General features: G+C 39.9%; 3 protein-coding genes across 4 annotated transcripts; 2 read left to right on the forward strand and 1 right to left on the reverse strand.

The window, feature by feature from the left end:
- Positions 1–791: 791 nt before the first annotated feature.
- Positions 792–5,194, reverse strand: LOC135484998 (small ribosomal subunit protein uS7m-like). Its single transcript, XM_064766728.1, has 6 exons — positions 5,061–5,194; positions 4,498–4,665; positions 4,080–4,143; positions 3,520–3,687; positions 3,081–3,218; positions 792–2,706 (listed from the first exon to the last, which is right to left on the reverse strand). Exons 1-6 carry the CDS (start codon positions 5,147–5,149, stop codon positions 2,629–2,631), a joined length of 705 nt encoding a protein of 234 aa, XP_064622798.1. The 5' UTR covers positions 5,150–5,194; the 3' UTR covers positions 792–2,628.
- Positions 5,179–9,173, forward strand: LOC135485008 (glucose-induced degradation protein 4 homolog). Its single transcript, XM_064766738.1, has 5 exons — positions 5,179–5,378; positions 5,666–5,833; positions 6,187–6,288; positions 6,609–6,739; positions 7,008–9,173. Exons 1-5 carry the CDS (start codon positions 5,232–5,234, stop codon positions 7,069–7,071), a joined length of 612 nt encoding a protein of 203 aa, XP_064622808.1. The 5' UTR covers positions 5,179–5,231; the 3' UTR covers positions 7,072–9,173.
- A 381-nt stretch (positions 9,174–9,554) lies between these two features.
- On the forward strand, positions 9,555–12,626 carry LOC135497884 (acyl carrier protein, mitochondrial-like). Of its 2 annotated transcripts, none has more exons than XM_064787877.1 (5): positions 9,555–9,728; positions 10,199–10,324; positions 10,792–10,879; positions 11,256–11,355; positions 11,910–12,626. In XM_064787877.1, the coding sequence occupies exons 1-4, from the start codon at positions 9,561–9,563 to the stop codon at positions 11,345–11,347; spliced, it is 474 nt and encodes a 157-aa protein (XP_064643947.1). In that variant the 5' UTR covers positions 9,555–9,560; the 3' UTR covers positions 11,348–11,355; positions 11,910–12,626. The 2 variants fall into 2 exon arrangements, with proteins under 2 accessions (XP_064643947.1, XP_064643953.1); XM_064787883.1 differs by lacking the exon at positions 10,199–10,324 and adding an exon at positions 10,371–10,487 and having other exon boundaries at positions 11,910–12,624.
- The last annotated feature ends 856 nt before the right edge of the window (positions 12,627–13,482 follow it).

A 13,482-nucleotide genomic window follows, 5' to 3' on the forward strand; every position in this document is an offset into this window, starting at 1 on the left:
CAGGAAAGCGAGAGATGAGAAGATGACATGTCTTTTATGATCAACTATATACATTAATTGGTCAGAGGATGCGTTAACTGTGCCTTTATCTGGTTACTTCCGATGTCCTAGATGTAGTGATTGTTTGGCCGCTATAAGCTGTTTTCCCTTGACTGAGAGCCACTGGTAGGAAGCGTGCCAGATAACACCTAGTGGGTAACCAGAAGGAGCATGACTACCATCCAAGTGGACTGTGGTTGGGGCGATGAGTGACATTGACAGTCTTTCCTGGCTGGATGTCCTTCATGAATCAATCGCACATGTCATCTGTATAGTATCCCACAACATTGAAGTCCTGAATGGCGGCCCCGTTTCGAATACCCAGCAACCACAACCTTTGTCCTTCCACCAGCCTTCTAAACTTTCTGATGCTGCCATGAACACTATTACCACTGCTAAAAGCAGGCTACAAGTGAGAAATATCCTCCTGAAGTCCAGTGTAGTCCCATCTAGGTCCACTTGGACTATCTGAACTAAACTCCTCTGAGAATAGGCAAAGATGACAAGACAGTGCGATGCAGTTTCTTTGCCTGGCCTTTATGCAATCTCCATGCTGCACAGTGTCTGCAATCCCATTCCGAGTCTGATCTCTGGAAAAGCCTTGTCAAGACTTTCAATTTTGAGATCTCTGCCAACCATTATCAATATACTACCGCACAGAATGTGTGGAATACAGAGGACACATCAGAAATAAGAATAATTTTCAAAAGATACACAAAGTTTATTCATAAAACTTGATTCAATCACAGCAATGTCACAAGCAAAGACAGCTTGGGGCACAATACTCCATTCACAGGAGGGAACACATTCGAGAGTCCATGTATACCAGTGTCTTTGATGATTCACCAGAGTGTCTCAGAAGGAGTCCAATTTCACATGCAAGCCACTGTTTCTTCACTACATAGTTTATTTCAGCGCCCTCACCGAAAGGCAGTGCACTGAAAATGACTGCATCACACTGCTTTTGACTGAAACCCCCACTGCATATGACTGTCTTAAGGCATATCATTTTTTCTTAATGTTTTAAAACCACTGATTTTGACTGAAAGACCACTGCAAAGCACTGCCACTTGCATATCATTATGAACAACGTATTTCAAAAACACTGCATTTGACTGAAAGACCACTGATTTCCACTTCTCTAACTCTGATCGAAACCCGTGGCATTTTCAACATGACTGAAAACCACTGCTTTATGACTGGTGAGATTAAGACTTGATGGCAGTGTAAAGCAGTGGTAATTGCAGTCAAATTCAGTGTTAAATATCACCCATAATGCAACCTGAGACAGGAAGCTAGTAAGTTTGAATTTGATAGTCAAACATTCAAGAAATCATGGTACCTCTTCATATTTCTCGATATTTACCCGAATTTCAATATGAGAAGAGGGGAGTTTTAGTCAGTTTGAATTGGAACACATAAGGAGCCAAATGAATGCAAAAAGGGTAATCTCGACAGACACTGAAGTTGTATTTTCAGCAAATCAAGAAGGCTGTAGGCCCTATAGGTGTTGTAATGCATGCATACACTGCAAGATATCTGCATGTATCTTCATGCATCTACTGTAGGCCCTATAGGTGTTAATTGTAATGTATGCATACACTGCAAATTATCTGCATGGGAGCTCAATACACATCAATCAGTAGATCATTATTCTACAGGCCGCGTGCAGTTACTTTATTTGGACGTCAATTTGATCTAGCTTCAATCCCTGACATCACTGACAGTAGCTATGTGCCATGTGTCGTTTCAATTGTCTAGTAACCCCATCTGAACACTGTCATTATGACAAAGTTTGCAATGACGTAGGTCAAGGACGTGAATTTGTCATCTTTTTACTGTGTCACGTCATCATACAATGGCGATGTCCTCTATTTGTGCAGATGACGTCATCACTACCATATTGGACGCAAACACACCGTCTAAAATAGGACAGCAAAAGTAACAGTTCGCTAGAAGTTTTTGCTTTTTCGAACAATTTCTTTGGTTGTCATCAGCACAGGGGGGTCACGTCCCCCAAACCTTTCTCGGCATCCGTGCCTGCATGCCATTAAATAAATTATTCATATTAACACTGAAAATGACTGCTCCCTCCAAGAGGTTTTGGAAATGGCAGTCAAAATCAGTGGTGTTTCAGTGTGGATTCAGTGTGCTGCGAAATATTTAAATTAACACTGAACCCCACTGCCAGCCCTGTGCATGATGCATAGTGGGGAGTCATTTTCAGTGTCAAAAGCAGTGGAAATCAGTCAGCCTAAATATTTAAATGAGCACTGCTTTTGACTGCCTTACCACTGATTTTGACTGTCTTACCACTGCTTATGACTCCCTAACCTCTATTTTTGATTGCTGTATAACTGTATGCTTTGGTATTGCGTGACTGAAAAACACTCCCTATGACTGCTTTCCACTGATTTCAACACTGCCATAAAAATGTGAGGTAACACTGCAACCTGACTGAATCCTGACTGATATCACACTGCTTTTCGGTGAGGGCGACCACAGGAGAAATCTCAAGAATTATTCCTTCAAGAATCGAGTCCATTCAAATGGGACTAAAATCCTGTAATGTCTTGGCATTCAATGTCACTACCACCTGAAGTGAGCATAGGCTCTATTGGCCTCACATTGTTTATGCAAGTCTTGTTTCTTTCGTACACTTTTGCCCTGAAAAATAACAAACCAGTATCAGTGTAAGGATGATGAGCAAATGGAAAAAGTATTGTCCTGTGGTAAGGAGATGTCATAGGGAACAAATCTGTGATGATAAGAATTGGCTTAATTTTCCTTTTCTTTTTGACGTCTTGGATGAAGGATTCATTTCTCAATGCCCAGAGTGTCCTCAACACTTTTGCTACCGCACCTGGTAATTTACCAGACTTGTACACTGTTTACTACTAGCCCAGTGATCCGTACTGCTAATATTCCCTCAGTTCTATCCTTCACCACAGTGCAGGTGCAGGCCAAGGGTAATTGTCTAAACCCTGCAGTAGTGAAGGGTTTATAAAGAGGGTCAGTGTTGTTGTTGACACAGAACCCACCTCATTATTTGCTGCTTCAATCAGTTCATAGGCCAACTTGTCATAGAATCTCATCTTTGGATCCTTCTCCATCCCCGAGTTGATGAGCCAATTCATTGCTTTGAATCTGCTGTAGTTAGGTTTACAAGGAACAGGCACCTGCAGATTAATCAATTGTTTAGAATAACTTCTTTTTTAGCATTGGTCACATGGCATTATTAACAAAAAAAACTGAATTTCTTACAGCTTTAAGGAGTCTCATTGTTTATTCTGCATCTGCATCTGTCTAAATGTAACTTTCATAGTACACCAAATCTTCTTCTTCATTGACAAATTCAGACCTGTGTACATGTGGGTCTCCACACTCCTCCTCGATATGATATCGATGTCACATCACCCATGCATCGAGGCCCATTGTGTTGTGAGCAAGCTTAAATTCTCTCAATTACTGTATACTGACCTGATATGTGACACCTCCTTTGACTATTTTTGTTAATATGAGTACAGGTCGACAATTCTCAACTGCCTTATTGAAAATATCTACAGGATCTAATATTATTTGTTCACGGTCCTCTGGAGAAGACTTGTGGTATTTTTCTATTTGAATCCGTTTGACGTTTTTTAAAGCCTGGAAAGAAAAGGGAAAAACACAATTGTTACAAGTTGCCATATCCTGCATGCAGGTGTGCCAACTTCTTTAGGTTGAGTGAGAGTCTTTCTGACCAGATGGAGATATTCTCGCCCTCAAACTACAATGTAGGGGGAGCCCACTTCATCATGACACCGCAAGGCAGCAGACATGACTGAAAGGCTATCAACTCCAATCAAAGGCTTAAAAAGAACAAATTGGTTCAACTTGGTTCAGGCTAACTTAGAACATGCATGTACACATAGAAGAAATCTAAACAGAAAATCTGTAACTCAGGTTTTAGAGGGCAACCTTAGTGGAGGACCAACCATTCTAATACCTCAAATTTAATCACCATGACTTCTCGCAGCTTGTTTTTGAATTGTACGTACCTGTTCTAACAAATTTCTTGCCAATTGCTTTTTACCATCTTCCATCATGATATTGATGAATTTTCTGTAATGAAAAGCGGCAAAGATTAGGTTTATAAAATCATGAGATACTATACTAGAAAAAAAATAGGCATTGCACCTAACTTCACTTCTATCAGAATGTCTATTTTACTCTATAGTCTAGAAAGTCTGACAGGAACAAATATGCTTAAGAAAGATAGCTAGGACTATAATAAAAGATAAGACTTTTTGCTACATCAAACTATACTAATCATTTTCAAAAGCTCTTCAAATGAGCAATAAAACAATGTAATGTTTTCTAGATATCACCAATTGATATCTCCTGCAGTCAAAAGTAATACATGTATTCCAAAGCTGGGACTCTTCTTCACCGAAGCCTATAACTCTGCCAACTTACTCCATTTCTGGGTTACACGTGAAGAGGGTGTGCTCCATACTTCTGGCCGCCTTGATCGGTTGGAATCTTCGGACATCATCTTCTGGCAAAGGCTGGGCTAGTGCTGCTTTATCCAACGTAGGCTCCAAGAACTGCTTGTGGTATTTGGCGCTTCTTGTCTGCACTACCCTGTTTAAAAAGAAAAGTAGTTCTGTGAGGATGTAACGTGTCTACGAGGACGTGAATATGTCAATGACAATGTCCTTGTCAGATTTTATCCATCGATTGCGAAGGTCGGAGACCGCAACTAGGCCTACCAGTACCAATCTTAGGCCTACCACTCTGCAGCAATCACAAGAACCACTTAGACAGGTCACTCACTGGCACTGTCAACAATGCACGAGGGTGATATAACGGGGACAGATAACAACTTATGTCAGAATATAGTCCGAAAATGGATCATCCGGCAATCAAGGGACAACTGTAAACCATTTCTTCTTATCCGAATTTAGCATAATCAGCAACGAAAATAGAACAAAGCCAGTAATCAATTGATTAAACGCTTCCCAAGAACGTTTCCTTACATTGGTATATATGTTTTTGAAATGAGTAACGGATTTAGAACCACATTTCTTCCAAGCAATTTGCAAACATGTTGCACTGTGGAAGCCATTTTCTTTTGATGAAGTCACATGACACATGGAGGCCGCCATTTTGGACAGAGATTCCCGAATGAATGGTTTTTCTGCAAGAAAATGCCAATAAAAGTCGATTTAGATCCTCCGCCACCAGCAAATTCTGTTCAGCCTGGAATTCAAACTACTCTGTTGTACAGTGGTTCAAAATTTCAGGGTCACCAGAAGAGTAAAGGCAATAGTTACGATGTAGAAGTTGTGTTGCAGGTAAAACCAAAGAAAGTCAACATCAAATCCGGTACCCCATCAAATCAAATGAAAAAAACTATTAAGAATAATCTGCCTCTTCATTCTATGTTTAAGCAGTGTTGCATTTGCAATCTTCCCCTTGCGACGTAACATTTCATGTGTTTTGATTCTGTCGCCAAATTGGCTGTTGGAATTCAAGTGCAAAGTCATGAAGTGACAATGACATCGTCATCGAACAGCCCCTGAGCCTGATGACAAACATGCAACACGATGATGACAGTGTAAATATTGTTTTCTCATTGCAGCATGTGGACTTGGAAAATTCTTACCTGTGTGGGTACCTTAAAATAAAAGGACTTACTGAAGAATATCCAACACTCACTACATTTTTCGATGGCGAGATAATCAGCAAAAGGTATCCATTCCTGACAAGAAAGTGGGACGCTGACGAGGATGTAGACAGAAAACATTGGGTAAAGGTCCTTATTTACTTACATTCACATTGCAGGAGGCTTTGAGGCCCTACACCTACATGCTCCATACTGTGGCATTTCAGGGTTTCTAGAAGAATGCAGGGTATTCTATGCCTGTCACTTTGCTGTTTTTTACCTGGCTGAGTGACTACCTGCTCAGTTTTCTGCTCCCCTTCCAAGAATCTGCTCTAAGTCTCTTTTGGTTTTCTTCTTGTGTTGTAAAATGCTTCCTTTAATCATACTGACATGCAACAAATTTCAAGTAATACTAATAGACAAGGCATGGTTCCTGAAATCAGAATACAGAATCACTGATATGTTTATGTTCTGATGTTCATGTTTCTGTTTTTCAGGGAAAATTTCTTTCTTTTTACCAGTTTGCAAAAACTTTCAACTCAGATGCATTCGATTATGATGAACTGAGGAACACAGATTTTATATTCATGAGATGGAAGGTAAGAATGTGAAGTTCTCTTTGATAAAAATGTCAAGCATGTTGTATGGAGTTTTCTCTAATTATACACTCTGGGTGGTAGACGAATTGCGCGTGCAGTAGCTTTTGCGCTTTTAAACTCAAAAGTTCCATATGCTGGGTTCAGAAGGCAATCATGATTGACCATTGTCTCAGTGCCTGATGGGGAGGTATGATGGCAAACACAGAATAAAACATTAGCAGCATAGCACAGTGTTATTGAAGTCCAATATCAACCTTTTGACAACCGTTGTTTTGAGAATACTTAAATTTTTAAAATCTCAAATTTTTGGTTTATTTCAGGAACACTTTTTAGTGCCAGACCATACCATCAAGGACATCAGCGGTGCTTCTTTTGCAGGATTCTATTATATTTGTTTTCAAAAATCCACAGCAACGATTGAGGGATATTACTACCACAGAAATTCTGAATGGTGAGTAAATTGTGCAAGGGATGATGAGACAGGCTGAACTCTTATTTTATGCACAATGTGTCTCCTGAGTGCAGTTCTGGACTAAAAGCTCAGGATATGTAATGTACATGTACTATGGTCTATTGTTTTAAATTGAAAACTGAGATAGAAAGGTCTTGTTCCTTATGACCAATGTTATCTAAAAAGCATATCATTCCAGGTAAAGAATCAGGTTGAAACATTTGAAAATTTGCTAACAATTGATCTTGCATTTTGTTGTCAATTCCAGGTACCAGTCATTGAACTTAACACACGTGCCAGAACACAGTATAGCTGTCTATGAATTCAGATGAGATATCATGGGAGGAGTAGTGAGATTGGAAGCAAGGACTGTAGGGAGGTGATAGAATGTCACACCGGTGCTTGTGTCCTTTTTCATTTTTCGGAAAGTCGGGAAAATTAAGAGGCTGCTGTTTAAGGAATCAATTCAAACACCATGAGGTTATAGCTAAAATGTAGGCCAAAAGTGAGGCGGCAGCCAAGGTTTTGGTTTTGACAGCTTCCCCAAGCAGTGTTTTGTGAGACAACCAATACACACTGTGAGGTATCAATTTCTATTCCGAAACACCTAAACTGGATATATATGTTATTGTTAGGCATAATAAAGCAATAATGTGCTTTTGGCACATTTTATACCCAAGAGGTTGTGGTTGTCTCACTTTAAAACCTTTGCTGTCAAAAGGAGTAGGGAACTTTACAATTTACAACAGCCTATTGGGTCTGACATTTTCACATTTTGTCTCTATTGGCATGGGGTAGACAAGTCTTTAGTGACATGGTATTGAATGTGTATGATAATGGGATTATTACAGTTTAAGTGGATTTTGGCTATTTTATTAAAAATAGATGAAGTTTATATGATGGCATTACCTAACTGATGTTTTTTTTTAATAAAAGCACGTTTTTTTGTGTTTATGGCGTCTGACAACTTAACACTTTATAAGTGTTATTTTGTGCACTAGCATAGTGATTTATTGAAATTCCACTTGCTCCAAATTGACCTAAAATAGAAGTCTGTTTATTAGCCCTGTTTGCTTGGTATTGTTTTGCATTGTATTGTGGTATTTCCAGAGAATGGACTATGGAATAGTTTTTGTAGTATTTTTATCTACGAAGTTGTAACTTATTTATATGTATATATGTGCATTAATAATTCGTAATGTTACTGTTGAACATTTGAATCTGTAAATTTTTATTTTTATGTTAAGTCATCCTACCCTACCGTATACTGTACATATTTGTATATGTTATAATGTGGTTCTTAGAGGACATGTTCTCAACTTCAGCCACTCTGTCGTAAGCTACTAACTGTGCTGTGAATGTGTTTCACAACATTGGTGACACAAGCACAGCTATTTTCCGAATCTGGAAATTTCGGGAAAGAAAAATGGTCTTGAACTGCAATCATCAACCTGCCTCAAAAACAACTCTCTCAGTTTTGATCAAATTGTGATAAACGGAAATCTGACTAAATTTGGCTCAATATTGGCTCTTTAGACAATTACTGGGTGATTTGTGTTGCAGGGGTAAACCGGGGCACCATGAGGAAACCCATGCCATCAAAGCGTCACCCTTTCTATGTCATATGTCCTCAATCACATTGCCAGGAATCAAATGCCTCTGAGGGAAACATGTGCTGTTATTTTCACTGTACCACTCTGCCAGCCCTGGTTGTCTGATCCGTAGTTGTTCAAATTTCAAAACTGTTCTATGTATAATAGTGTATATTTCATTTTAAAAAAACCCAATAATTATCTTTATGGCAGAGTGGCTTATCGGAAGAGAATGAGTCAAGTTAGTTTAAATATAAAATCCTTCTCACCCTCATCGCTGTAAAAAGTGTTGCATTCTATTTGATATCTCTTATTGAAATATTGAAATATATATATGACCCATCACACCAAATTGGTTGGTAAGCCTAGTTTGATCGAGCAATCACTGACAAGAAATATGTCAATTTTGATTCACTTTCAGATTTTGAAGCTAACTCTCTTTCGATTTATGACAACTGTTTGTACCAAAAAGTATACAGTGCTTTCTCCAGAAGAGGAAGAACTGCGCTCACTAAAAATATGTAACAAATCTTTGATTGTTTATATAGCTGTAACAAATCTTTGTGTTCTAAATACAGACTTCATAATCTACTAATCTTATTAATCAATGTAAAAAACAAATACAGTTTACCACCTATTAATTTTGGTAGAATCGAGTTGTCAAAAAGCACCTTCATGATAATGATCTACTGACACTATTGATGTCCCAGTTTTCTCAAACCTCCCAAAACAATTGACTTGCTCAAAATGAACATGAAGTGTAGGTTATAAATACTTGCAGCATTGTTTGAAAAACAAATTAAAATTGATGAAATTTGACAAATGTGTTATCTGTTATTCATTTCCAACAATCAGAACCCTGTCCCCCTGTTCGACATCATTTCGTACCCTTGGTGTGAAAGTATTTTTTCATGAATTGTCGGGTTTATTGGTTTTTTAAAAGTAACTTTATACACATGAATTCCTGTCGAAAAGACTCTTTCATGCAGGTGAAGAAGGCCATGTAGCCCTTGCAGCAGAAGTTAATTTTTGTTGAATTACTTGAAATCCTAGGGGTGAAAAAATGTCGAATCCTGACCCTCTCAAATCTTTCTGAGCGTCGAATTGGTGTCGAATGTCTGACCAGGGGTACAGGGATTTTGATTGACTGCTGCATTAGTGGCCACGTGCTTTTGTTTACATAAATTTTGACGTCAGCACCAGTGTATTCTGGGTAAAGTATCTCCAACATGGCGGTTCTACTGAGGCAAAGTTTGCGGGCAGTTCAGCCCACAATAAATGCTATTGCTCTGCGAGGAATGCTCCCAAAAGCTGCGACAACCGCTGCTTTACATAGTCAACTACCAATTGAACGACCCCAGCAAAGAAATTTTAGTGTGCTTTCTCGGAGTTATGAGGTATTTGGCGTGAAAGTTCGCCGGTTCATATTTTCTCGTGAGCTCGATCTACACAAAATGCACGCGAGCAATGTGCTGTTGAGTGTTGTTGAAGGTCACGCAAAAAAACTCATTTTGTATAATGACGATATCCGGCGTGGTATTTCTGTATTCAGGATTTCTAGGAGAAAGTTCGCATCTTCTGCGTTGCATTTCAAACGAGTATCGTCTAAAAGCCCTTTTTCGATGCAAATCCAACAAAAAATGCCTGCGACAAGACAAGTGCGCCATCTCATGATCTAGGCTGCCACTTGGTGAACAAAGTAGGAACTGAAGATAGGCATGATTATGATAGGTGCATGGTTTCATTCCCTGAACTGGGAGGTGGACCGGAGTGCGCATGACTTATGTCGCATCGACGCATGTCCTACATCACCAAGACAGTATTTCAAATGAAATTGACTGGTGGTTTTTTCTCTTTCTCTTGCCAGAAAGCTGTGTTTGGCTGTTCTGTGACAAGTCGCTACATTTGCACCCCGGCTAGTTTGACACAAGAAGATGTCAAAGAACGAGTTCTTAAAATATGCCGAGACTTTGATAAAATCGAAGCCAATAAGGTAACGGTTATTTTTGTTTGTTGACAGCATTGTTTTTTTATTGCAGAGCCCACTACATAAAGCTACTGTGAGGTTTTATAGCCACCCCCCACTCTCCCTTGACTCGGTTAGGGACAGGGTACTGCTTGTCCTAAAACTGTATGATAAGGTTGATGTGTCTAAGGTACTTATTTTATTCTTTCTAACTAGAGTTTTAATTTGTCGTCATTGTGGGTTGATCTCTAAACCTTGGACAAACTAATTTCCAGTTACATCATGTGAATTACTGAGAACATCTAAGTTGGTAACAATAGTTGTTAGGGTGGGGTAGTTTTGCGTCTGATATACTGGGAACTGGCTGATTTTGTATTTTTAGAAATGGTAATAATTTAGTCTGAGAATGGAGATGTTGTTACCGTCTGCAGTCTAGAACTGGCTGTCTTGCTTTTAGATTTGTTGTTTTGACTTTGAATCTGTCCTTGTTTCAGCTAACACTTGATTCGCACTTCCTGAAGGACCTTGGCTTAGACAGTCTGGACCATGTTGAAGTCATCATGGCTATGGAGGATGAATTTGGTAAGGCTCCATGCCTAGTTCTTGTCTATGGCGTGTGTGTACCATGGTCTCACTCTTTGGCTGCAAAAAGAAGTGGCTACTAAAAAATTTAAGTGGCTACTTGAAAAATGAATTGGCTAAAAATGAATTAGAAAAATAGGTCCAAAAAAGGCCAGCAGAAACCCTGCTCAAGGCCTATGTTTGTCTGCAATTATTTCCTCTATGCTCCCTCTGAAGTTGATATACACTGTTGTTAGTGTTACTTTTTCAATGGCTCCACCACCTCATCCACCTGAAGGTGTTCATGACCTAAAAAATGAGTGGACACATTATGCTATATTCTATATTTTCCATTGAGCACTTGTCTCAGTAACTTGATTTTCCTGGTTCATTTTAGGGTTTGAAATTCCTGATGGTGATGCTGATCGTCTCTTACATGTCAAGGATATCGTTACATATGTATGCGACAAGGAGGATGTATTTGCATGATGAGCTAGGTGGGTATTGCGTAAGTCAAGCTTAGCCCTTGGAGGACTGGCTTGAAGTGTGTAGAAACTGTTGTAAAATAATACCAAATCAAGTCTAGCAAAAACAGTATCACAAGAAAGCTCTGACTGAAAGCTTTCCAATGGTCATGCCTGTGGATTATCCTCAGGTATTTAACCCTAAGGGTTAGCTTTCCCCCAGTTTATGGTAGCGCCATCAGTCTGAAGTGAAAATAATCAGAAGTCACAATCAAAATTATGCTCTCTTTCACTGCGGCCAGTTGTCATTCTTAGCTGTTCTGGAGCCGACAGCGGGACAGATCCCCTTCAATGTCCTCCAAGAGTTTGACCTGTTGGAGGTGCAATGTGAAACATGTGAAAAACTAGAACCCGGTACCTTCAGGGCATACTACGAGCTTTAACTTTCGTTCTTGTATCGCGACCGTTGCACTTTATTTGGACCATCCTGCCCTTCAGTTAATAATCCCTTTCTAAATACAATGTAGTCTGATGGATAATGGCTGTACACATTGAATGGCATCTTACTGCATGATTTTCTTTTCCAGGTAGGATAGTCAGTCTGTATCAAATGAAAGATCTCTTCTGTTACCTTCGGCCATTCTAAAACATTCGAGGAAAATGGACAAGAAACTCTGCTTGGCTCATTGACTTTGTGCATCAATGGACTGGTCTGTTTACCTTATTAGTGGAGTGAGGTTGAGACGTTGTGGCCTAAGATACAGAAGAACTCCAGTGTTTTGCACACCATAGTTTGTGTTAGAATAAAATGTGTATTTGTACAGTTCTAGATATGATAATGTGAACAAATTTTCTGATTCTTTTCATGTGAAAGACTGCTATACATGTATCGTTGACATTGGATGTGCCTGTCTTGGTTGCCTTTAAAATTTAAATGCCCGTGCAAGAAGGCGTTCAAGTGCCACTTTTCCACTGATCATTTGACCAAAGACTCTTTAACAGTTAGCACTAACTTCCTTTACAATTGATTCAGTCATTGTAGTAACTTGATAGTCAAGGTTACGTCTGTTAACAGGTTTAAAAGCATAGTAATGCATTCAAATTTTTTTCATAGCATGGTTCTGTCTCTCATTATCGTTCTGTTGATAATAAAAACCGAATTCCATATAAAACGTTGCGCTTGATTTGTACAGTCCCTGGGATGTGTCATTTTCGCCATTTGAAGGATTTTTGGTCCATGGTCTCGAGCAATGATTTGATGTGTCTTGTGTTTGGTATCAGACCTATGATTGTTGGTTTATGAGACTCTTAAGCATTTTGACCACCGGTTCTTGCGTGCAGCCCTTCCAATGCCCATGATCACAAGTGATTTGATGTGTCCTGTGTTGGGTATCAAACCTATCGTTGTCAGTTTGTGGGGGTCTGGCGTCTAGAACACTGGTTCTTGGAGCACCCCTTCAATTTTCCATTGTCACAAGCGATTTGCTGTGTCTTGAGTTGGGTTTTGGACCTACATGTATGATGCCCCTCTTCACTTATTTCATTGGTGGTCTCTGGCACACCATTGTTACCAAGTTGTGGCAATGTCCACTGACTGCAACATAGCCTGCAACATGGCCTGCAATGATCTCTGGCTCTCATCCACACACATTAACGAGATGAGACATTCACAATCAGACCGAATTGTCTCCAGCACCGCCACCTTCTTTCCAACATAATAGTCACAACCAGACAGAATTGTCGGCACCACCACCTTCCTAACATGGAGAGAGCGATGAGACAGTCACTACCAGACCAAATTTCCCCCAGCAGCGCCACCGTCTTCCCAACACAATGAGTGGGAGATGAGACAGTCACAGCCAGACAGAATTGTCGGCACCACCACCTTCCTAACATGGAGAGAGCGATGAGACAGTCACTACCAGACCAAATTGTCCCCAGCAGCGCCACCGTCTTCCCAACACAATGAGTGGGAGATGAGACAGTCACAGCCAGACAGAATTGTCGGCACCACCACCTTCCTAACATGGAGAGAGCGATGAGACAGTCACTACCAGACCAAATTTCCCCCAGCAGCGCCACCGTCTTCCCAACACAATGAGTGGGAGATGAGACAGTCACAGCCAGACAGAATTGTCGGCACCACCACCTTCCTAACAT

This window comes from Lineus longissimus, chromosome 1, assembly GCF_910592395.1.
Source record: "Lineus longissimus chromosome 1, tnLinLong1.2, whole genome shotgun sequence".
Classification (NCBI taxonomy): domain Eukaryota; kingdom Metazoa; phylum Nemertea; class Pilidiophora; order Heteronemertea; family Lineidae; genus Lineus; species Lineus longissimus.

Bases quoted from the DNA above. Each gene is read 5' to 3' on its own strand.
- LOC135485008 (XM_064766738.1), top strand. From the start codon at position 5,232: ATGCCAATAAAAGTCGATTTAGATCCTCCGCCACCAGCAAATTCTGTT. The intron at 5,379-5,665 runs GTAAAACCAAAG...TTCTCATTGCAG, and splicing joins ATGTAGAAGTTGTGTTGCAG to CATGTGGACTTGGAAAATTC. The intron at 5,834-6,186 runs GTAAAGGTCCTT...TCTGTTTTTCAG, and splicing joins ATGTAGACAGAAAACATTGG to GGAAAATTTCTTTCTTTTTA.
- LOC135484998 (XM_064766728.1), bottom strand. From the start codon at position 5,149: ATGGCTTCCACAGTGCAACATGTTTGCAAATTGCTTGGAAGAAATGTG. The intron at 4,144-4,497 runs GTAAGTTGGCAG...TTTTCATTACAG, and splicing joins ACGTGTAACCCAGAAATGGA to AAAATTCATCAATATCATGA. The intron at 3,688-4,079 runs GTACGTACAATT...TTTTCTTTCCAG, and splicing joins CAAGAAATTTGTTAGAACAG to GCTTTAAAAAACGTCAAACG.
- LOC135497884 (XM_064787877.1), top strand. From the start codon at position 9,561: ATGGCGGTTCTACTGAGGCAAAGTTTGCGGGCAGTTCAGCCCACAATA. The intron at 10,325-10,791 runs GTAACGGTTATT...TCCTTGTTTCAG, and splicing joins ATAAAATCGAAGCCAATAAG to CTAACACTTGATTCGCACTT. The intron at 10,880-11,255 runs GTAAGGCTCCAT...GGTTCATTTTAG, and splicing joins GGCTATGGAGGATGAATTTG to GGTTTGAAATTCCTGATGGT.